This window comes from Rhea pennata, chromosome 1 (genome assembly GCF_028389875.1).
Source record: "Rhea pennata isolate bPtePen1 chromosome 1, bPtePen1.pri, whole genome shotgun sequence".
Taxonomy (NCBI): domain Eukaryota; kingdom Metazoa; phylum Chordata; class Aves; order Rheiformes; family Rheidae; genus Rhea; species Rhea pennata.
This window is the reverse complement of record NC_084663.1, coordinates 39,653,804-39,679,927: the sequence shown is the minus strand read 5'-3', so window position 1 is coordinate 39,679,927 and position 26,124 is coordinate 39,653,804. Positions and strand designations below refer to the sequence as shown.

The 26,124-nt window shown below is 35.5% G+C and overlaps 1 protein-coding gene across 6 annotated transcripts in view; it reads right to left on the bottom strand.

Annotated features, from left to right (window-relative positions):
* Positions 1–26,124, bottom strand: part of CNOT2 (CCR4-NOT transcription complex subunit 2) — a 94,757-nt gene that overhangs the window by 9,930 nt on the left and 58,703 nt on the right. For all 6 annotated transcript variants that reach the window (XM_062584527.1, XM_062584506.1, XM_062584496.1 and 3 more), the window contains 10 exons: positions 17,172–17,238; positions 13,857–14,004; positions 13,048–13,230; positions 10,265–10,344; positions 9,205–9,330; positions 6,820–6,944; positions 4,809–4,929; positions 4,542–4,698; positions 534–595; positions 388–437 (listed from right to left, as the gene is read on the bottom strand). In XM_062584527.1, the coding sequence (XP_062440511.1) occupies positions 388–437; positions 534–595; positions 4,542–4,698; positions 4,809–4,929; positions 6,820–6,944; positions 9,205–9,330; positions 10,265–10,344; positions 13,048–13,230; positions 13,857–14,004; positions 17,172–17,238 (1,119 nt within the window). The remainder of the gene's footprint in view (positions 1–387; positions 438–533; positions 596–4,541; positions 4,699–4,808; positions 4,930–6,819; positions 6,945–9,204; positions 9,331–10,264; positions 10,345–13,047; positions 13,231–13,856; positions 14,005–17,171; positions 17,239–26,124) is intronic.

Genomic DNA, 26,124 nt, shown 5'->3' with positions numbered 1-26,124 from the left:
GAAGCAACAGATAAATTTAAAAACATTTTCAGCCACTATCCTAAATTTATCTGAAGTAGTATCATCTCAATTTAATACAGCATTTAAATATTATAATATATGATTATAACATATTTGTGCTTTACATGAAGGGTATAGTCTGCATAACAAATTATTAGTTTTCAGTTAACCATGCCCATTCCCTGTTTTGTTCTCCTTATCAAAGGAGAAAAGGGTGCATGATGTGTCTAATCAGGCTGTTAATGTATTCACTTTCTTAAAACAGAATTTGAGAACATCACCAAAATGTACTGGTTTTCAAGAACAATACTTATCTGAAAGAAAATTTAGAACATTACTGGTAGTAGATTGACAAAGAAATATACACACACACACACGCTTACTCACCTTATCCCTAATGTGAATGTTAGTCAAGTACTCAGATGGAACATGAAAGTCTACAAAAGAATCAGAATTGATGCTATTATTAAGACATGTAAATTAATATAATTTGCAAATATTAATATTGAATTAAATAGTTATTTCTTTCTTACCAATGTCTTGAGGTCGACAAGGTGATGATGCCCAGGGTGACGCAAATTTGGGATAAAGATTTCTGAAGAAAAAAACCACAAATTAACCAAAAACCCTCCAAACCCTAAATAACACATCATAGAACCAAAATCACTACCTAGGTTGGGAAGGGAAGAGATGGAATTCTTCAGCCCATTTTCCTAAAACAGTTTATAATTTGTTTTCTTTCTGATACTCAGAGTATTACATTTAAACTGCCACAAGAATCTACAGAGCTAAGACTTTTTTATCTATTATTCCTTTAACTGAAGTGCCAGGTATCCCAACTCTTTTTAGGGACTCAAATTTACACAGTATTTCAATTTGCCTAGAAAAGGCCATCACAAGCCCACTGAGTCTTGGTTTATGGAAATAAAATGCAAACAATAATTAGAAGTTTTCTTTTATATAGGTTGTTTAACGTATCAGGAAAAAGGAACAATGGAGCCCTTAGTTTGCCAATGAAAATGATGGACCTTCCAACTCTACACCAATGAGTGATATACTAACAATGAAATTTATAATTAACAGATAAAGAAACAAAAAAGGAATGGAGCAAAAAAAAAAATACTTTTGGCAGGTAGTTACAGTTTAATTATACATGACAATGCAATATTATGGCATATTTTGTAAACAAGTATTCATTATGGTACTGTTAAAACCTTGCTTCCTTCTAGTTGAAGTCCTAATATTTGCTATAAAAATATCTGAAATCTAAAAAATTATCCGATATCCAACTCCAGCTGAGCTATACGGGCCACAAACTACACTGCTCGAGTGGTGTCAGTCTTACTATAGGCTAAGTACTCTTACTGTTAGTGAGAGCTTATGCTACAGAGCCTGAAGGAAGATTTCAATAGTAAAATCTGCAGACATTGAAAATAACTAAAACGTTATTTCTCCTCAAAGTATGGATAGGCATTGCCCCAAGAACGACAGATTTTTTTTTTTTTTTTTTTTTTTAAAAAAAAAACAACTTCATCACATCATACAAGCCCTAGGGATTTGGTTTCTTAGAGCAAAGAATCCAGAGACTCAAACTGTACCTCTTTATCAATAGAAACTGAAGGGTTTGTGGAAAGTATGTCTTCTGTGATACAAATAAATCTACTAATTAAACATTTTTCAAACTAGGATTGGACAGCATGCACATTATTTGATGAATATTTCAGGAAGCTTCAGAATGTGAGCAAACTGCCATATAATCTCTAAAGAACTAAAAGCATTTCTCACAGCAAAGGAACATAAGCACTATATAACCATTTTTTCAGCAACTAAAATAAAATTTAATCTACTTATATGGGAAATATACATAAAACTAGGAGTTACAGGAGTTAATTCAAATAATGAAAAATATATTACTGAATTCTAAAGTTTTGTTTCCAAAGCACATTTACTATGCTAACTATTTAAGTCAGAGAGATATCTTTAAAATCAGAAGTACCTCACAGCCAGAAAAATGCAGATTTCCGCATCTGAAATGCTTTTGATTTTTAAAATGGTAATTCCCAAATCAAACATAAAGCAAGACCACAGGCTGGACACTGAGGACTGCACAGACTCTTTGCAAAACTTGTGTACTATAAAATAAAACCAACTTAATGATACAAAACTACCCATATTATCACCTCCTTCCAAGACCATAAATACCCTATACAGTAATTTAATGTTTAAAAGCTTTTAAAAATCCAGCTCACTATTTTCAGCAAGCATAGTAAAGAAATGTGGCACCACTACATGTGTGCGTGTGTGCGTGTGTGTGTGTGAATATAAATAAATAAATAAATAAATAAACAAATTCTTTAGATATATGCACAACCACTCACACCACATAATTTGAAGGCTATACTCAGGAGCTGCATAACAAGAGTCATCACATAGCACGTTTAGTACTCTTGCCCAATGAGGCACAACTTTTATATAGATTTTCCATAAAGCTAAGTTAAGCTTTATTTTAGTCATTAAAACTACTGAATATCATTGAATGAAATATCAAATAAGATCACCAAAAGTAATATCGCTACTACTATTCTGCATGTCTATATCAAGAAAAAATAGCTGCATAACAATATTACATAACCATCTTTCACCTGTGTTAAGTGAGACAGAAGCTCAAGAATTTGGATACAGATTTATCTTAAATTCTTTTAGAGCAAAAGCATTTTACTTTCAGCTGATTTTCGTCAAGTTATGTTCAAATGATCTGTACTGAAAATTGCAAATGACTTTAATATTACAAATATCTGGGATATTCTTCTACCAGCAAGTGCCGTAAGTTCTCGAACTACTAGGGAAAAGAAGTAACCATAGGTCAGTTTAACTATTCTTTATGCATCCTCATTACAGGGTGGGGAGAAAGGGATGGGAACTGGCAACTATTAATTTCAGTGAAAAAGTGAGCTGCACGAGTAACATCACACCTAAGAAGGGATTTTGTAAACCTAAGTCTGCCAATTTCCTATATAATTGTACTAGAAGGCTGGCTTTAGAATAGAGTTTTGAAGTAAGTGTCAATGGTGTAACATTTTGAGTAAGTTTTGATGCAAGCTCTATGGGAAGAATTTTTAGAAATTATCATTTCTAAAATGTTCTATCTCTAGAAAGAAATATGCAAATTAATGCTGGTTATTTCAAGATTGCAAAATCCAGAGCCACATTTTCCCTATGCTTTCCTTCTCACCTTGGTATCTCCATTCTTCACTCTTTCCTGAACTCATGCATTCATAGTTCAGGTGCACATAAGTTTGAGAAACATAGAAACCACATGTATAAGCTGTTCTGTCCTTGTTTTGCTAATTTGCTATATGCAAGCTTTGCAATGCATATATTACTGGGTCAATAAGACTAATATTCCGTAACTCTCTGCTGAAATAAATGATTACAACTCTCTTTATGCAAGGCAACCAAACATCTCAGTTGTTCTTCGGGTAAGGTAATTGGACAAATACAGTCTCAGTGAAAGTATGCAATTGCACTGCACAAAAGTAAAGTAGGAGAACGTGGCCAATTCTTGCCTTTTCTTTGCTGAATAATGAAAAGTCATTTAAGCAACTTAACACATTAGTTCAGGACATGGAATTAATATAGAAAAGGATATAGCGAACACTCTGTTGACTATACAGGTCACACAGTACACAGATACTTCCTACCACCTGTATTTTAATATGAAAGGGAAGTAGCAGGCTATTTCCCCTCCAGACTCCAGTGGCATGGAAACTCAAAGGGTATAAAAATCTTCTGAAGTCTTCACCGTCATGATAGAAGATTCCCAGTTGATAGTCAGAGCACCACAGATTTAGATCACCCAATTTCAGTTATCAAGACGACTAGCATTTTTCCTAAACTGATCATCTAAGTTCCTTCTGCAATTAGTAAAGAAAAAGAGGCACTCTGAGCTGGTGATTCATCCTACCTGTCATAAGTACTTATATTTCAGTGGCTGGAGTCACTGATTGCAGAGGCCAGTCTTTCTCCGTACTACCTCTAAAGGAAGTCTAAGTAACTAAACTTAGAGGAATGGAATGATTGGAAGTTAACTATACAACTACATTATCATTTAAATTAATCTTTGGTGCAGGGAAACACTGAAGATACACTGTTCATTATTACACTAGTGGAAATCAAATTTACCCCCCAATGGCAATCATCTAAATGTAGATATCCTAGGGAATACTATTTAAAATATAATATATGCATAAAATTTATTAACAATATACTGTAGATCCCTTGAAGAAAGTCCTTAAGAATTTAAGAGAATAAGCGAAGCCACTAAATTTACTGAAAGCTTGAAAAATAAGATCTCAGTATGCCTCAAAGCACAATTCTTTTGGTTACGAAGGTTCTATTTTACTGTCATTACATTTTTAAATTTTATTTGGCACAGTTTCTTGTGGTTTTGACACTCACATCAGCTACCTAAGCCTGTTACTACAAATGACAGCATAATAAAAGCAAAAACCAAGACAGTACTATAAAATCAGGGAACTTACTCAGGAGAGTTGAGATTGAGACCTAGTGTTGTTAAGTCACTTCCTAATGCAAGATGTACCATTCCTGGATCTGTCTCCGCTGCCCTGATGAATGTTAACAAGCCAATCATTCCAAACTGGTCCGTCACCATCCCTTGAGGAATGTTGGTAACCCGACCTAGGCAAGAAGAACAAATTAATTTTCTCCTTTCAGCAAGTGGAAAAAAAATCAGATGATCTAAAGGATTGCCTAATTTTTTAAAGAAAAAAACATGGAATGACACATACCATCAGGTAACACTTGGATCCCTTTTTTCTGCTGGTTGTTGTTTTGCGTAGTTGAACTTTTATCTCCAGGAAACTTGGGCCCATCTGTGCTGGATGATGTTTTGCCTGATGTATTCAAGTTCTATTAAAAATAATTTGTAAATTTAGTATGATGGAAACAATCCAAAATGGAAAAACTGGTTAACTATACCTTTTGAGTCAAGTACTCCTCAAAAATCAAAGGAACTGTTACACATTTCATGTATGATGCATTTAAAATTTTAATATAAATTATAGGACTGTTAAGACAATTCCATTATTCAAATAATTACATATACCATCATTTAATTAAAATCTACAACATTTCCCAACATTCAGTTTTTGCAGTGGGGAAGAGAAAACTGATTTGCGTCATTTATCTAACATCTATTATACCACTGTTTAAGCTTGTGCATAAGGGAAGCATAAGGGAATATTCAGTACAACTAAGCACATGCAAATGCCCTCATATTTTAGGATTTATGTCTAAGCAGTATGTCAAGCCACTGTAATACATTAGGCACTAATGTGGAACAAAGCTGAAGCCCTTATGTTCTGTTGAGAAATCATAGTTAATATTTACCACTTCCTAAAATGTACCTCCCATACAGTGAGCTATTAATAAGCCTACAGCTTGCAATCAGAAAAGGGTAAGAAAATATTTTACACCTGTATTTGAACACACAATTGATGCCCAAGTGCCTGTGGCTACAGGGTATTTTGGACTCCTCACATCATGTATTTTCCCAATATAGTCTTGTTCCTGCATCCCACAACTGCAATGTAGCAAGTCAGTAATAACTCAAGCCAAACTTCAGGAGCAAGCAACATACAATGGGTACACTTACAACCATTAAGAGAGATGTAAACACTACATGTGGTGAGAAACTGTGATTGCTCTCCAGAAGGCCATATCCTGACAAAAAATACCTTTCGTAACTACTATTTCTTACTTTATTATTATTATTCTTTAAAACAAGTCTACAGTAACACAATGTATTCACATCTACTCCTTCGTTCCTTACTGTACTAAGTGTATCAAAACATTCTCTGTAATATAAACATAGCAACAGCATTTGGAGACTGAGATTCTCTCCTTTTTAGTTACATTTTTCAGTTTTCACCATGAGTTTGTAGTTGTGTCTACTACCTACACTGTAATACTCATACCACCCTGATTAATATATATTTTTGTAATAATAAGTAGCAAAACAATCATGAACTAGAACATCTTCTCAAATACTGTATTATAGTTCCTCTGCCATCTCAAGTTTAGTGTATTCATCTTTATTTAAGCTATTTTTATCACACATCTTTCAGAGAAAACAATAGAAGAAACCATAACCTTATAATTAATTTATACATCTAATATGTAATAATTACAACAATATTTAAGATATAATGTATACAACCAGTCTGCAACAAACTCATGAATGCAGTGATCTTGATTAAAATGGCTTGTTCCCTCTGCCTTCATTTGCCCCATCAAGAATTTTACCTTCAAATGATATTGTACCACCCAACATCTAAAGGCCTGACAGCTTTGAAGAAAGATGTTAAAATTTTTAAGTTACAACTACTGATGAGAAGTGCCTATAACACCGACAGCAAAGAATGAGCTGGAATTGGGAGAGAAAAAAATATGAATTGCAAAACTTGAAAGATAGATTTCAGTTCTAGAAACTAACTTTGATGTGTTCATGCAAGTCCCCTCCCCCTCCACCACAAAAAAATATATTAGTTGAACAAAACTTATGAAAATGAGAAAGCAAGGTCATATTGACTGTTGGGACAAAAAACGCCTCCTAAGAAATTCCATTTATGCAGCTATGTATTAAATGATGCTCATGTATATTTTCTTACCAACTTAGAGCGGCAAATTTGAAGATCATTAATAATAAATAAATTCAACTGGCATTACTGCGCTTTTAAAAATATAATTATCAAAAAAGAAGGAACAGTGAAAACAAGTGAGGCTGTAAAATTTACTTACAGATTTATTGTCATCATTACTTGATGTTGGGTCTTTGTAGCTGGAACCTGGTAATGCTGGAAAATCTTCATTGTGTATTGAAAAGTCTTGAGACTGCTCGCTTGCTGGTTTTGTTACCATTCCAACTATCACCAAAGTGAAAGCAGAGATGTCACTAAATGAACTCTAAGCAAAAATTTATATGCTGTTGATTTTGCTTACTATCTGTTTTCATTATATGCAAATTGTGTAATATAAATGATTTTCAAAGAACAGGCAAAATAAAGCATATTCATGAAGACATCCACACATATTTGAATAAAACCTCTTATTTAAGTGTGAGGTAAGAAACATATGGTGCTAAATTTATACTTCAGACAAATCCACTGCTTTAAGGATTAAGATCAATACTTCTGCCATGGATAGTACCTGTTTTGAATATCTAAATAATCAAAATAATATTTAGAGGCATCATTAAAAGAAGTATTTAAGGAAATCCACTGACGAAAGGAGGATGTATTATTTGAAAGATTGTAATACTTTTTTCCTCCTTTGCCCTAACTGCATGAAGAATTTCTGAGCATAATCTGGCTATGAACACATTCTTAAAAGATACTCAACTAACTTGCAACAGAACGTATCACCAATGAAATACTTGCTGTGACATATAAAGTAACAAAACTGAAAGCATTTAGCCTGCAACCCTTAGTGCTCTGACCCTAATTTATAAAAAGTAGGCCATTCACATTGGAACATGGATTCCAACTACCAAAGAGCAATGGTTTTTTTTTTCTTTTTCTTTCTTTTTTTTTTTTTATTGGCACAAAAAAGAGAAACCCCTATCTGCCCAAGGGCAAATATTTTCTGCTGAGATGCGAGATGCTGAGATGCAGAGAAATAATACAGTGATTTGGTAGCAAACTATATAGCACTAGAGTAAGGGAAGACAGAAGTAAGTGTAATCTTTTTTTTCAAAGATTCTTAATAAATGTATAATAGCCAAAATGGTTCACTAGCTGATCTATATGACTTTTTCTTATGTTCTGAAGTTAGAGGTCAGAGTTCCCTGTTTTAGAAAGCACATTGACTCAATCTTGTTTGTGCTGATCTCCCTTTTCATCCAGAGTTACTAGATTTCTTCCACTGGATGAAGAAAATTGATAACAAATTAATTACGTTGCATATACTCAGTCTATCTAAAAATTATTTAGGAAACTTAAAACCTCAAATGAGAAAAGTATTAAAAACTATGTCTCTGCTCAGAATTCCAAACCTTCTTTTTCTGAACCATAAGCAAAAGCACTCTCTACTTTTTATTGCTGAAGACAGTGCCCAATGCATCCCCTACCCCTATTTCTTCACTGCTTCTACCCTGACATCCATTCCCTGCATTAAGCAGATGCTTAACATAACTTTTCAGACAGATAAATTTCCTTCTTGGTTCACCAAATAATCTTGTTAACAGCTATGCTAGCACCAAAATGTGGAAATGGTGTAAGCACAAGGAAAAAGTGACTATAGACTGTTTACGTATGCTGCTGAAGGTGAAACCACAGTCTCATAATCGTGCCCTAAGTACATCAATGTGGACCTCTAACCTCCTTACACTCTACCAGGTTTCCATGCATTTTCTTGTTCCTCTTTCAGAGACACACACAGTCTCACAGAGCTACAAGCCATAAGAGCTCTCCACTCTGTGGGACTTTTCTATGCCTTTGTTTAGGGAAGTGACTTTTGCCTGTGTTTAGGAGTACTTCAGTTTAACTCATTTAGCTGTTTCTCACAGCTATCTTAAGCAGAGGGCAGTGGTTACACTGAGGTTACTTTCTCCTGATAATGTAGTACCTAATAGGCCTCTCCAATTAAAACTGAAGATGTCTTTGAGAAACACTAGCTTTTTTTAATTGGAAAACACTAAGCCTTTTTAGTTGGAAATCTGAGAAGTGTCCAGAAAAGAGTTTTAAGTCACAAAAGCAACTTCTGAGAATAGCTGATGCAACACCCATTACAAAATTTGCTAAAGTAGTAACAAAAAAACCACTTGTGCTTAATGCTAAATTTACTTGATTTTTTTCAGATTCACATAATAAGATCTACATGTGTCTTTTTAATGTTTCAAACTGTTCAGCAAGACTTACGTAAGACAGACTTCGAATCTGACTGATAATAGACTGAAAACCCCAACAATTGTTATTGAAGATGAACCTAAAGGAGCTGACTTGAATCTCCAATTATAAAGATATTGATTATTTATTTTCAAAAATAAAGTTTAGAAGCTCAAGTGTCTGGCATTTTGAAAAGGCTACTTATTGCTTTATGAACAAACAGTGAATCAAAGCAAATACCTGCACTCAAAAAGTTGCAAACACTACTGCACTCAAAAAGTTTTCAAAAGTATAGTCATACCATAGGGAGCCCTTCCAGCTAAAGGGTTTATTAATGGAGTTGGATTGCCACTTCCTTCCCTTCTGTTTCTGTCCGCTAGTGCTGGGAAGTCTGAGAGGTCCAGTCCTGTCACATTTTCACTTCCATCTAGAATAAAAGCAGATATTTTAAATGCCTTTAAGCTATTAACTCAAAGACTACATTACACAGAAAAACTTCACTGCATGCAGGACAAACATCAGGAATATTTTCTTCCTTCAGACTGATCTTTTCGCAACATGTAACACTCTTAGTATAATTAGGATGAATAAATATAACATCGGTGTTACAAGATTATGCTGAAGAACACCAGGATGTTTCTTTTAAAACAATTTCTGGTCAAGTAATATTTAGTAACAAGGTCTGCTCATTCCGAATTAAACACTGTACCTGGTAAAATACAGACACAGTGTTAGGATAGGTAACCTGCTTGTAACGTAAGGAGCTCTCAGGAGACTGTTTCAGAGAAGAAAATCTGTCTTGGTGGTAGCACTTAGGAGCTTTTATGTCCTTAAGACAGACAGGGGAAGGTCAGCTGCTGAGCCAGCAGGGAGCACATGGTGCTGGGCAGTGGCAGGCGAGCGCGCGTCGCGCCGGGCCGGGCTGCAGGGCTGCCGGGTGCCCCAGCCTGCCGCCCGCCCGGTGGCATGGGCACAGCCCCGCGCGGCAACAGCGGCGCGTGCACGCACCGAGCAGCGCCGGTTCCACCCCAAAACACTGGGGTGTGTGCATGCATTGCTTTCGCTATCTATACACATAATTCATTAAATTTTACACATTTTACACATTAAAAATCTAATCAAAATACTTATTCTTCTGTAGAACCTTAGAACTAGCAACATATTTTCATGCATCAAATTCAAGATTAAAAGGCACAGATATTACCTAGGAATATGTAGAAGTATTTTACAGCAGTATTTCTATGCAACACATGAAAATTATGATAAAATTGCACACAGCAAAATACTTTCCATCAGTCTTATTCAGTCAAAATACCCCCTCTACTGTACTTAAAGTTCTACACACACCAGAGCAGACTCACCTGTTCCATTGAAAATGTTACTTGATAAGGAGTTATTCATTCCAAACGCCTGATTCCTGTTCATTCCAAATCCAGACATACTGTGAAAAAAAATCCAAGTAGTCACACGAAAGGAAATACATACTTTGTAATCTCCAGTGGAAGATGTTAAGAAGAAAAAAAAAAAAAAAAAAAAAAAAAAAAAGATGCAAATTATTTCAGCAACCCACATAGCCTAAACTCATTTTTTTACTTATTTTCCTTTATACGTCTGAAAACTAGGAGCAGCAGCAAGCACCACTGAATCAAGGCAATCTGAATAATTTTGAAATAACCTTTTTTTTTTTTTTTTTTTTTTTTGACAGCGACAGTGCCTTCGGCACCTGATCATCCACAAGCTACGACAAAACGCGATCCTTACTGAGAAACGCATAAGCGGAACAGCAGTAAATGCAGTAGCAGGAGGTCAGCCTGTAATCCACTCATTGCAGGTGATAAAACGGATGCCAGGAGCGATGGAGTTTGTCATGTCTCAGCTACGAGCTCGGCAGCGCAAGCTGAGCCGGCACCCGGGAAGTCACCACGGCGCGTGTGTGATGTCGGCGCGAGCGTGGAGACGCTCTCCGAGACGCCCCGGCGTTCCGCGGGGCTCTGGGAAACACCCTGGCAAACCGGCCGCGCGGTGCTGCGCGCGCCGAAGCGGCTGCGAAGCCAAAAGGCAGCCCGCGGCTGAGCCGCAACTCGGAGTTTCTGCCCCACGCACAACCACGACGTTCATTTTTCCTCTCTAATGGGACGGAAGTTGATGGTTTAGAAGATTCTGTGAATAAAAATCCCAAACGTATTTTCTGAACGGAAATGTTATCTAAATGGACATTTTCACACTTGCAAGTCTGGAGCATTTATTTCAGTTTGAAATAGCCCCGAATCCTTTATTTTGCATGGAGACTTCCAGAAAGGGAACAGTCTGTCAAGAATGGTCCTGTCCCGCTTTGCTTCAGCAAGGTGCTGCATGTGGAAGGCATGCAGATCGACACTTCGCTCGCTCCAAGAAATAGCTTTCTGGGCTCTTCTGTGAATTCTAGACCTGGCAAAAGCGCTAACAGGAGGGCGATCTGCAGGGCCTCAAATCTAGCTTCATGAGAACCTATTTGTTAACCAGTATTACCTCATTTTACAACATGCTGCACCGATGCAACTAACAAAGAGGAAGAAAGCGAAGTATTTCATATGTTCAAAACACTAAAAGCACTCATTGCTCAAACGAAGGCAACCATTTGGAAAATACTTCATGGAAGTGACAATTTATGCAACTGTCAAGAAAACACTGTAATGACTTTTTAAATACCATTTCAAAATATTGTTAAAAATATACATTGACGATAAGATATGCATGACTACTACACTTCTATAGGCTGAGGAATAAAGACTTATTAATGTTCCCCAGTGCTAGTTTCTCCTCAACTTGTAACTGTAGTGCCCCTAAAATGAAATATACAATTCAAACAGCAAAAGATGAAGATTTTAATTCAAATGCTCCTAGAGACTGGAATTTCATTATCTCTAACCTACAGCTGAAAGAATATTTAAACTAGTACCTCCTATACTTAACATTAATCTCCAAAATCATTATCTTCTGCATTTAGAGTTTCCAAGTATGTTACTATTTCAATCTTTTATGTTGTTCAAGTTTCAAAATATTTTGAAATATAAAATTCTCTTTTAAAATCATCATCATCACAGGAAGAAAAGGCACATTCAACCCAATGAGAAGGCAAGACACAGTCTTCCACATGCCAAGGACATAAGCAGCTACTACTAGATCTCTACTGCTACCATTAAGGAAACTATTTTTATACCTCTATCATTATGTTAAACTACACAACTAAACAGATTGACCAATTTTCAGTTAACTGTAGCATTAGTTTTTATCTTCCTTTATCCAACTGGTAAAATATTGGATTGGGTAGACTGGCCATCTGACTGCACTGAGCTTATTTGTGTTCAGTGTACAAGACGGTCCTCTAGGAAGGGCCCCTCAAGTGTGGAAGAGGAAGAAACTGGCAGCCCAGGGACCATGAGGTTGTGGAATGAAGCACAGAAAGAAGTCACCTGTGCAAAGTTGTGACTATGCACATTAAATAGATAGAAAGAACAAACTTTCAGCTACAAGTTTATCAATATAAATTAAGCATAAACATAGTGACAGAACCCAAATGAAATCTTAATGATTTCTGATGCTAAAATCTTGCCCAGAGTTAGAAAAAGATCAAAAGTCACAGAGACACTTTTGGCATCAAAAAGAGCACCAAATCTTTAATTGAATGGCAAGCCTCTCCATATTGTTTCAAAATCTGAAGAGGTAAAATACAAGGTCTGTAAATACTTGTAAAATACTGTGTCCGAATCAGTTAACAATTCTTCCAGAAAAACTACTGTATTATTAAATCTTGGCTGGCTTCTTCCCAAGCTCATAGATAAATACTATTAAAATGCGACAGCGTATACACGAAATCAAGACAGTTTCAAAAAACCAGGGAACTCATTAGGAACATCATGTATTTTAAACAAGTAACAGTAGAAATTCAACAGTCAAAACCAGAATTTAGCTCAAGTCCTCAAAAAGCTTGTGCAAACAGTCAAAGCAGCTTCAAAGTTTACTGCCAAGACACTAAAACATGCAATGCTGCACTTTCATGCTTTAGTCTAATGGATTTAAAAAAAAAACCTCAAAACACTAGATTTCAAGATAAGTATTAAAACACAGGGTCATTTATGGGGATGGTCTGACTAAACAGACTTACCTGTTCACAGTAAAAGGTTGTCGAGAGGGTTGCTGCTTTGGCATACATATTATGCTTGGAGAGCTTCTGTTGGGGCTGCCTAACCCTGAACTGCTCATGCTGTTTGTCCTGCTGGGAATTCCAATGCCCTGACCAACCTGGGAGTGGTTCATCATATTCCTAGGATTCATAGGCAATATCCCCCTGAAAAAGAGAAAACATTTGAAAAGATGAATCTGTACAACAGTATTTGGTTATTCATTTAAGTTACGTACGACAGACTTTTAGCGGTTGCAACTCAATTTGTGATGAGCATCAATGCAGCATGTTTGGGTTATTACTTCTCTGTAATTAATGTAGTTTTTTGATTTCTTCAGCAATACTAGTTGTCCCATTACATACTAATCAATTCCTCGGTCAGGTTTTATATAAATATTTAAGTATTATGAATTTGAAAAGGAATTGCAGCTTTTTTTTTTTTTTAATGAGTGCTTCAGACCTATTACCTTAAAATCCTAAGCTGTGAATGACATGCATATAAAAAATTTTAATCACATATTTACCAAAACAGCCAAAAACCAACATCTTACATTCTGAAGCAGAATTTGCCAGCAACATCTCCTGCTTACAAAATCAAATACCGTCTTATAGTAAGTAAGTCCTATCTTACTGTTTTACAGTATTGTTTTCCCGACATAGATCACAATACATAGAAAATTTTTCTTCTTTATTAATTAGACTCTAACGTAGCTGAGACAACATTCGCAGAACACTTGAGAAGTGCTCTGCAGAAAGACACGACTGCAGAAATATTGGCTATCAATAAATACCTGCTCGGAGATGGAGGCGTGTGAAGTGACATTGTTGGTACCCCTGTTGTTGGCGTTACGTGGCTCGGTAACTGAGTGCCTTGTGATAAGCTGCGATTTAACTGAGGGGTATTGTTGCTCATTCCCCTCATTGGAAGGCCTAGTGCACCTATTGAGAAAAAATTCAGAGGGGTGGAAATATATAGGAACAAAGGAACAAGTCTTATCCATCTAGTGTAGATGGAAACAATTTATGCTGACAACCTTAAAAAAAAAAAGTGCAAAGACTGAAGGAAAGTGCAGTGTAAAAACTAAGTCCTTGTTTGCATGATAGAATCCCAATTATCTCCAATATAGTCCTCTTTTTGTTAAACTTTAGAAAGGCGCTTTAAGAAATTTCTTTATCTGAGTCACTAATGAAATTTCATTTCCTTTGAGATGTGGACTATAAAGGAAGGGTTTAGGTTTAGATTTTTTGATGAGGACACGCAAATCTATGTATTATCTCAGAAAGTTGGCAGCATTTTTAAAAAATTAGCATCTTCACTGAATACATAGATTAATTACTTTTGAATAAGCTGATACATATTTGGCCAGTATTTAGAACACTGCTCTGTCTCATTAAAAATGAAGCAAAATTTTTATTAAAAAAGAAAATTATGAATATATAATTCTCCATAACATTGTTTCTAGGACACCACCACCTTTTTTAGGAAAGCTCCTTATAAAGTTTAAGTTGCTGCTCTATGATAACAGAACTTCAGTGTCTATGATCACATCAGGTCTAATATTCTGAAAACTGAAAGCAAGTAGGACTTTAACTGCCCTGTACTAACAATTAAAAATATACAGATGACTTAACAGTGATCAGTAATATTCCCTACACAAGCATTTGTGTGTGACAGAATAAAATAAGCACTTTGGTGAGGAAAAAAAATCACTTTAAATAAAAACAAAAATACCCAATTAGCTGCCCTATCTGAAAATATGTCTGAAAACTTTATGAAATTTCTCACCATTCTTGCATCATTTTTCTGTATTTATTAAGTTTTGGAATTACCTCCAAAGACAAGAAAAAGCCATTTAAGGCAACCTAGCAATAGAAACAACTTGGCACATAAAATGTGATAGCTCCCAATATCTCTTCTATTGGTTTAACATCAGGCTGCTGAGGTAGACTCACAGTCAGAATTCAAAATCTTATCTTACAGACAAGTTACATTAAAAGTCATGATGAATCAGCACTCTCTGCTGATAGATAACCCTGTCAGAAGAGCTGAATATACCAGTGTAAAAGATGATTAAATACTAAAAATGCAAAGAACGGATACAGTGTGTTTGCTCAGGTTATTACCATGGACAAAGTCTGAAGAAATCTCAAAGATCTTAAGCTTTCACACTTCGAAAATTGTTGTTTTTCCACTGTTCTATATTACAATTCTCAATTTAGGACTTTTGCAATGAGAAATTTTGATAATCTGAATGTACAGAAATAAATTTGAGGGTTAAGTCGTAATGTGGCTCACTATAACGAGCCTTGTAAGATTCATTAAATGCTAATTATATTAAGGTCTTTATGGTAAATATTTTGGCAATTTGCTGCATCAGAATAATTTCAATGAGCATAAATACACATTACAAACAATATTTCACACTGATTAACAATTAGGTGGCATTTTAAAAATAAAATGGTAAAGCAAAACATACATTTATGAGCTAAATATAGCACACTGAAAAACAGGATTACTGTATTCAAGTTAACTTTGTACAAACATTCATTCCAACACAACCAATTTCTAATGAAGGTTATTTCTTGTTGGCTTTCTTTAAATTAGAATTTTTAATGAGTAGGGCTGTTACAGTAAAGTCAGACAAGTATGGGCAGTCACAATATTCACTATATAAAAATGCTTTTTTTTAATGCTTTTTTTCCTACTTTTTGTTTCTTCTTGTTTTAAACAGAGACAAGGGATCTCCTGGGCAATGCTGAAGCCTGATCAATTAAGTGGCCATTTTTGCACCTAGAGTTTAAGTTTGATTATGGTGATTCCATTCTATAATACAACATCTTGCTAAATGATTGACAGCTACCAAAATACATGGGCATTAACAGCAAGTATTTTAGTTGCAACATTATCCTCAGCATAGCACATTTCCCCCTGCCCCTCTCTCTCAGTATTTGGAAGAGACTGAACCCTAATAATATCCACTTTCTTTTAGCCATTTATGTTTCCATGTTGTGATATCACAGGCATCACATCCAATTGATTGAACAAACTTGATGGAAAAAATAAACAAAGAACTTAACCTTAGAAGAAACACCAAATTCAACTGTGATAAACAGAACGAAATGACTTCAGTAAGTATACACAGTAGAGCCTGGAAGGTTCAACAGTGCCAGATCTGGGACCAAGAAAGCCACCAGCCAACCATGACTATCAGACTGGCCAAAACTGATCATATCAATCTCACAAGCACAAGGAAGTAGCAGCTGATTTTACTTGGTTGCTCATCAACAGCCATTGAGATAAACAAAATCTCCCACACTTGCCAAAATACCCTGAAGATTATTTTCCTTGGTGTCTGTATCAGATGTGCTTGACTAGAAAGTTGCAAACATTCACAAGAGTACAGTGGTAACGGATGTTCACAAACCTATTTTACTTGCATAACTATATTTAACTTATGTATTTGGAGTCAATCTCTGGAGGCACCTGTCTGTCAGCTACAATTTTGCAACTCTGGCACCTAAGTTAATGCCTAACATTAAGCAGTATAATTACCGTGTGTCTTCCAGAGCACTATTAGATACAGACTGGCAAATACAGAAAGAGACTTCAAGAGGTGGAAAAGAGCAACACAGAAGCAATCTTACTGGTATAAATCTTTTCCAAACATGAGTTGCCAAGCACATAGACAAGATTTAATTTGATCCCATGCAATGTAAAATATCCGTTATAATTTAAGCTGTTCCTTCTACTGCTCATCAGTAGTACTTATTTTTTAGTACTAGGCTCATCTTGGCCTAGCCTAGTTTCCTTAGAGTGATGGTTAAATCACACAAATTCTTTATACGATGATGGATTATAATTGGGATTATATTTAACAGCTATATGGATATTTAACAGCTATACAGTGTCAATATGTGACATTTTGCATACTAAAGCAATGCAAAAACACATCCTCCAAAACAAAAATCCCAATCCACAATAAGACATACTAGGTCTTCTTTGTAATCAGCAAAAACCAAAACAATATGCATGTTCTCTGCCCAAAGAGCATTAAACTAAAACATCTTTAGCATAGAACAAACTTATCAAAAAAAAAAAATCTTACTTTGTTGCCCGTATAAACTTGCCCCAAACTGAGACAGCTGACCTGATGTTGATGGTGATGCCAGCATCTAAAATAAATAAATAAAAAAATTTATAAAAAGTTTATTAAAGACATGAATATATTATGCTATCTTGCCCTGAAGTTTTGTAACCGTATAATCATTTGCCAAAAAGATAAGCAAAAACCCCATCCCATTTTGAATCATCAAACATTTTAGATACCCCCAAAGTATCTGTATAGCAACAATTATAACAGACTATTCCATGCCAATAAAAGTCAGGAGCTTAGATGCATTAAAGATAACTTGCTTTTACTTTTGACAAGTAGCACGGGGGTGGTGGTGGGGGTGACGGGACACCCAAACAAAGTAATATATTCCAGATTTTCTGCCTTTTTAAGAGATGTGGCTTTACAGAAGAAGGAACACTCAATTATTTAAAACAGGTACAATTTATTTCCCCTGCAAAACATGTATCACACTCATTGTTAAATGTAGTAACAGCAAGTGTAAAGTTTCATATAATCAGCTGCAGAAACTAAAGGTGAAAAATAAGTGGCTAGCTAGCAGCAGTTATATAGAAACAGGTATGCATATCAGATGAGAAGTGAGTATGAAAATTTTTACATACCATCCTAAAAGCTAGCTTCTTGCTTGTATACACCATATAAACAGGTAAGATGTACAAATGTCAAATGATGTAATTCTTCCCATTCTTTTGTCGACTTTTGCACACCATATTACTAAATATTTCCATTATAACCTTCTTTGTCCATTTTTGCACAGCACACATTAAAAAAAAAAAACAGACAAACTAAAGAGACTCTACAGAACAGTAACAAAAAAGATCTTTTTTTTAAAAAAAAAAAAAAACACGCTCTATGAAGAACAAGACTAAGATCTGGGTTTGTTTACTCCAAAAAGAAGGCAACCGAGAAATGAATGTGACACCAGACTTCTAATCATAATTTTAAGATGAAAAGAATTAACTGAATTAATGAATTTAAGTTGATGAATAGAAAATTTTGGCTAAATAGTCAGAAAAACCTTTGCGATCATAAGGACAGTTAAGCAGCAGAACAGATTACACTGACTCTTCAGGCAAATCTCAACCCCTGAAGAACAGATTAGATGTTTATCAGTCAGGAGTAGCCTTTAGAGCAAGAAGGTGCATTCGTTGACTTGATCCCTCGAACTTGCAAAGGAACATGCTACCCATATGCTTACTGATCCATGGGCAAATGTCTGCTTGCTTACTACAGTAGTCTGGTCTTAGATTGAACTGAAGAATTATTTCAAGGAGAAGAAATGTCTGGATGCTTACATGTAATCGAATTTTAACCTTTTCTAACGTGAGAGTAAAGATTTCAAACAAAATAACTTTTACTATGATAAACTGTACACTGTTCTGTTGACTTAATTCAGACAAACAAAGTTCACGCAAAACTTGACAGACTATAGAAGCGAGAAATAAGACATGCAGGGTAGACACGGAATACCACATCTGTGAGCTGCATAAAGTATTTATGATTTTCTTTTTTAATACATACAAAGGGCATGAGTGGGAAAATAAAAATAGACAATTACTACAGGCTATCAATAAATGTACGAGAAACATCACCTGAAAAATATTATGCATTCACAGATACTTAGAACAACACACATATAACAAACAACCACAGAAATAAACATGCAACTCGCATATACAAAAGGCCTGAAATAGTAAGACAACAACTTCCAGCAGAAAAAGTATAGGCAGAAGTTGTGCCACACTGGATCAAAGTTCTGCTCTGTGAAGAACTGGCTGTGAGCAAAAGGACCATTTAAATAGCTATCAGTTACTTTGGTTTAGCACAGATATGGTAAAGTTCATTACTTGTTGATGTAGACATGGATTATGTAGTCCAAAGAGGAGAGGATTTGTATATAAAAACAGATCAAAAAGTAGGTACACATTTCTAGCTAGAATTAGTCTCCTGTTAAACCCCTGATTGCACGCAATGGTCAGGGAGGAATATCTCTTCCACTTCGTTTTGATCTCAAAGGAATCAAGTTCATTCATACCGAGACTGATCTGCAGCGTGAATCAAGGCGTTGTGAAAAGGAGAGAACCAGGTACACTTCACAAACACACTCCTTGTCCAAACTAACAAGTTTGTTAAGCATTGACAAAAACTGATAAAACAAGGTGATACAGTAGTTTTGGGGAAAAAAAAAAAAAAAAAAAAAAAAAAGGAAGGACAGAGAAGTAAAATGTTGAGGGAAAAAAATTGAATTTTGACACTAGGGAAAATCCTAGAACGTGAATTAAGACATGACAAATTACGATTCGCTTGAAAGAATAACATATACAAAGTTCCAAGATGCCCCCACAGACACAGAGACGGGCAAGAGCAGCAGCGACGAGCGGACACAGAGACCCAAATGGCAGCCACAGAAGCAGCTTTGGGATAGGTAAGTAGAACAACTTAAATCAAAAAGAAGATCCCATAAAAACACTTGCTCTGCCACAGCATATCTCTATGACAGGTGTAAGATAGTACAAATCATAGCATTAAAATATTGATAATGTTAATTTGGATACCAAAAAAAGTCTCAGACTTAAGAGATATTAAATTATTTGAAAGAGAGGAAAACAAGATCCAATCTGTTTTACACTGATTACTATCCCATTTTTAAATCTAATTAAAAGAAAAATGGTAAATAACATTTAATGAATAATACTTATTAGAAATTGGATTTCCTTTTGAAACATTACAAAGTAGGTCGCATGTATTGTGCCATTTGCTTTTACATGAAAAGTTAAATTCAAAATGACTTGTACAGAAACCCTTATAGACAACCACAGAAAAGACCAAGTAATTCAATAAGCTGAACAGAACTAGCTTTAAAGTCATAACATACTTAGAACATCAAGGGTAATAAGCCTCAAGAAGAAAGATGAAATTAAGAACAATTTTGGTGGATCTGCTCCAGAAAGAATAAATGCAGCATTTCTCAAATCACATGAGGAAGGAAATGCTGCATGGATATAGCTCTTATTCTATCTCTAGCTTATTTTGCAAAATGCCAAAAACCTCACCAATATTCACTATTTTTTTCTGTCATAGACAAGTATGCAGCAGTCTAAAATTCTGCCCTAATTTTCTATTTACATACCATTTAGGTCAACAATAAAACCACCAAATTAGCCAAAACATTATTTGCATTTGCAGTCCCTGAATCACTATTACAGCCTGCTTGAACTTAGTCTGCCACAGATACTAAAGATGTAAGATGAACACTGTCAACACTATCACTAACCCTCCTTCCAGCAGTCTGGAATTATTCAATTATTCTACTTGATTGCACTAGTGGCCACAGGATAAATAAAATACAACAGTTCTCCAAATGCATACTTAAAAAGGTGGCTATAAGTCGCCTTGAATTTCTGTTAGTCTACATCTGCCAAAGGTCATGATGAGCCTAATAAAAACTAAGGCAGCCTAGGACATAAGGTCACCAAGGCACCTCCCAGCTGGTAAGAGCCTTTAAAGCTTACCCAATTATGTCAATGCTTTAGGAAAAAAGAAATGCTAAAAACTGTATCGGTAACAGCCTACGAGAACTAAAACTCAACAAATTACTGAAACCACGTCAATGAAGAGCATATTCCAGTAGTACGTATTTAGCACCGACATTTTTAAATGAGCGACTAGGCACCTTCTACCAGAGTAGAAGTGCTAAACTAGCTTACGACACCAATAGCTTTTGCTACAGACGTACAAAAAATCCACTCCAAGTCCTGACATTTGAGTTTATTCCATTTGGTAGTGGTTAACACCTACAAAAAAGTTGTGAAATAACAAAGCAGTTTTCTTCTTATTCTAACTCAGTATGATTTAATTAAGCAAATTATTTCAGTTAGCCTTCTTTGCACGTGCCATTAAAAGAGAGAGGCTGCCTAAGACTTGCATCTCCAGTAGGCAAAGACACAAAGAAGCAAATAATACCTTGTGCAACATGAATGCAGAATGCATTTTATTCTACCGTCATACTGAAGAATCAATATTCAATATTTGCATACTGAAGGACTTGATGATAATCAACTAAGATGAGAAAATCAATTTACTCACAAGTCTCAAATGATCACAGTGCAATTCTGACCATGCAAGATTCTGCTTCTAAGCTCAAATCAACTGATGATCCAAGTAGATGGCTCAATTTCTATGGATTGGCCCACACCAGAAGCAAGCAAGTCATAGTGCACAAACAGACAATTTCCTATCCCTAATGATTAACTAGTTTTTAATGTACCTGCTTTCATTAGTTCTTGATGGGTTTATTGCAGTAAGCGTATTTAGGAGTGCCAGCATCTATCCTGAAAGAGAGGGACCAACGGTTGCTTGCATTTGCAGGAAGTGTGGAAAAAGAAGCAGCTTCCTAAACTCCCTCAGAAGACAGGTCAGGCTGCAGGAAGGTTGGAGGAGGCTCAGCAGCGCTAGGTTAGAGAGCTCCCACCTCCGACCTCTCCTGCAGCATCCTGCCTCTTCCAAGCTAACTGCCTGCTAACTGCGGGGCAGCTGTGTATCACCATAACTGCCAGGGCAGCACACCTAGGCACGGATGCACAAAGAAAATTCATTAAAGCAGCGCTCCTACAAAAGCCACTACGACATGCGGTTATATCCTGAAGCCACTTTCTTAAATGCAAAGTAAGCTGAAGCTTAAAATACATCAGTTCGGCATGGGAAAGTCAACTCCCCAAAGCAAAACATGTTAGAATAAGCAAATAAGTCCGAGTAATATCTGGGCTAATAAATGATGGCTTTCTCACAGGTGCAAACATAAGCATCATTTCGTATTTGCACTACTTTATTTCTGGCATCCGCCATCTGTGCTGTACTACTTAATAATGACACAGCTGACCCACAGCTTCAAAAGGAAAAAACATTATACCACACTCAAAAAAAAAAAAAAAATCAAGCCTACAAATAACTGATACAAATTAGACTTCTTACCATCAGTTTAAAATTTAGTACTATTGTTAGTCCTACACTGTATTACACAGTATTTTTATACAGTATTCATAAAATTCATGCATTTTAAGGAAACTTTTCCAAATCTCAAAAACAAGTATTAATGATGAAAATTCTGAAAATCTGATATTTGGAGGGGGTTTATTTGCAAGCGCTTTATTTATTTATTTATTTTAACTAATATACATTATTGACTGTGAAATAGAAAAACAAACACAAATACTGAGAGGTATGTGATATTTATTACAACTTTCAGATATCATCATTTAAGTTTGAGATCTCCTGCCTTAACTGGCCCTTGGGAAGCACGCTGAGTAAGTAATGCACTGCAAGCGGCACATTTTGCATTGAACCTATCTGGAAATTCTCTGTTGCTGGTATCTTTATCTGAAGATCTTAAAGATACTGCCTTTGAGTCGCAATGACATTAACTGATGGTGTTAATGATGGTGCTTAACGTGGCTATTAAATTAAAAATTTAAGAATGATTCTCTCACTATAGAAACATTCAGTTTGAAGGTATGATAAATTAATGAGCCAAAAGACTACAGAAAACTTGTCACAAGATGCTACAAAATAGTTCCATGAGCATTTAAGTACTAGGACGACAAAGAAAATATTTTATTTTAAATAAATAGCTATCTGCATACTGAAACTTAAAAACAAACAAACAAACAGACAAAAAACAAAGACTCAACATTTAAAACACCAGTATTACAATCGAGTAAGTTCAGCAAGCTGAATTATTTTATATGCAACCATAACCTCCTCCCATCTTGTTAAGTGGAAATCTATTAAATATGGCTCTTTGATAAAATACAGAAACACCACTTAGCACAGTGATTTAGCTGTTCTGTAAAACATTAATTCTAAATACCATAGAGTTTATATTTAACCACTGCAATCAGAAATGAAATTTATTTCTTTGTGACATATATTTCAGATCACTTACTTTTTAATCTGAAATAACTTAAAATGTAATTCAGAGATACTTCTCCCTTGCAAATTGTATGGCAGAATATGAAAACTGCTTTTCTTCTCCAAGGAAAATAGTTTATCATGTATTGTTTTATTCAACATCCTCATCTACATATATAATCTTAAAAGTGAAATAGTAAAAGTATGCATTTTGTATTCTAAACTTTTGGCTCCCCCTTTGTACTATGGAATTTTATTACAAAAATACAAGCTAGAAGCAGAACGACAAAAGTTTCTGATAAAGTTGTACTACATTAAAATACATGAAAGCTCTCTCAATATACATATTTTTTTAATTTCAACCCACAAAAGTTCTTTCAACTGTTTTCGAATAATGGCATTTCACCTTTTCTTCATTTAAGTTTGTTTTTATTTATTTTACGTATATTATGTACTGACTAAAAGATGCCAAGTGAGGTTAATCACACTCTGGGAAGATAAAGTGTTATTCCATTGCTTTGCATGTCAACAATCTCTGACACTTCAGGAAAATAAAACTACTTTAATTACGAAATCTAATTTAATGTGAAGCAGCTCTATTGAACCAGCATTAGCATTAATGTCTCTACTGCTTCTGATACCAGAGGATTCCATGGGAATTTTTCTTAAATACTTGAGAACCACTGTAAGTACTCATCTGAACATAAAATTATGACTCCGACTAAGCTAATAGACTCTCATACAACGACTAAGGCAAATGCTAAGCAAGATGTCTTGGGCAACAAAAATAACAGGTTTATTCAGAATGCTAACAAACAGCTTTAGAAAGTGCACAGATCAAGCTGGAATGGTGTGGTATGCTGCAACCCTAAAAACAAAGCTGTCTCCAGAAAATGTGACTGAACACATTTAGTTTCCTGAACTTTGCAAGACTCTGGATCTCAGGCTCCATGGTAACTTAAGTCTTGTTTCAGGGTTCTAACTACTGTAAAAGTACTACCTCTTCATGAAGCTATATGTTTGAAAACACAGTAGTACTATGTAATTGGTCTACAAATTACTTTAACAGAGGTTTTTTTTAAAAGAAAAATACAAAAAAGGAAAAGGGTTTTGATAAAAGCTTCAGAACACCCCTGCTCTATGATGAGTGCTGGGTCCATCACAAGATGGAAGCATCAACATTTCCCTTCATACAAGTGGATATGCAACTGTCTTAACAAAGGGCACAAGAATTTACTCATACTACAGATCATGCTCTTATTCTATAAGGAGGGAAGATCTATTGAATCTTAGAATCCATGAGCAGGCACCCAGAAACAGTAACTCATTTCGTAGTACTTCATAACCAAATATGAGGATCTCTTTCTTCAGGAACAGTAGTGTTAGGGAGCCAGAGTAACAGTTGTGATGAGCCAACTCTAACCTGTAGGCTAGATATTGCTTGCCTCAACGTTAAAAATACATTCGATTTCATAGAAGTCATGCTCTGAAATAACTGAGCTGCAAAAGAACATCAAATGTTAAAGTCTAGAATTTGCTAAACCATTTTCCAGAGAAGAGAAGCAGGTTGATAAACAGACCCAAAAGAAGTGCAAATCAGAATTATTACCTCAACCCCTTTGTCATCTGTTGAGCAACTGGGAGAGAAAATGAATAGGCCCTGCATCAAGAAACAAACAAAAAAAGCATTCAAGCCCCCAAATTCTACTGGCTTTCCTCATATTTTGGCAGATTTTCATCAAAAGGCATGATTGCCTATAGTCAGATTTGTAATTGAGCTCCGAGCAAGGGAAACTCATGCAAGGCATACTTTAGTTACAGAACTCCTTACCACACAGAGGTGGGTGATAAAAAAAGACTTCAAATGTGAATGGACAAATTCATGGAAGAAAAGCCCACTACAGATCTTGGTATGTAAAAAGATATCTCCTCCTAGTCAGAAGCCTCTGAGCAGCCAAAGACTAAAGGCTGGACATACATTCTGAGGAAACAGGCTGCCCTGTTCTTATGTTCTCCCACAGGTATCTTCAACAGATTGGACCACTACTGGGCTAGACTGGCCAAGCCTCATGTGGCACTTCTTGTATTCTTATACATGAGCAATCAAAGAACGTGAGACTAAATGGGACCAATCTATTCTCACAGCTGACAGTTTTTTGCTTATCTAAAAATAGTAAGTTCAAAAATATAGTAGGCCTTTAACTTTCCAATGTATACATTAAAACCCCCTCAACAGAGGTTACTCACACTATCCAAATTAAAACACACGTACCACCTTTTCTGCACAGTGATTGTGCTGAACATCCAGACAGCTCAATTAAGTTGACTAAATTAGCTGCACCTAAGCTCTAGAAGCAGTTTGTGGGCATAGTATGCACAACATTGTCAACTTAATCACAGAAACACTTAAGTTTCAAGTCCAATCTTAAGCTGTACATTTTCCCCAACTGTTCCCTTTTTCTGCATGTTCTATAAAACATCTTTGCAATTTCCTTGCCAAAAAGATTGTTGAACCAATTATTACACAGTGACTCTAGTGCAACAACATTCATAAAAAAGCATTCAGGGATCTATCATGTTCCATGTACCTACTTATCACAGCAAGGTTTCTGATGACTATAAAAACATTCAGTGACTCAAGGTAAAGCCATTCATTTACTAAAAGGAAAGCATCAGATGACTGGAGTAGAATCTAACATAAGTGACCACTATTTTGTGCCTAAAACAATAGGCCTATGCAGCATCTGTCTGAATTTGGCAGTGAGTGCGCAGATCAGTAACACGCAACTTACGCATTTCAACTATCATATCAATCTTGACTGTCTGTAACCATATTCACAGAGGGGGAAACAAGTTATTAAAACTTTGTTTTTAGTTAAACTGAAGACTCCAAAATATAAATAACATCTCCTTACTTATTTTCTAATATTTGTTCCTGCCTGAAAAGTCTTCAAAGTTTAAGACAGGAATTTAGCACCCTCTATATAGTTTACTTTGCCTTCATGCAAACATAATTCTT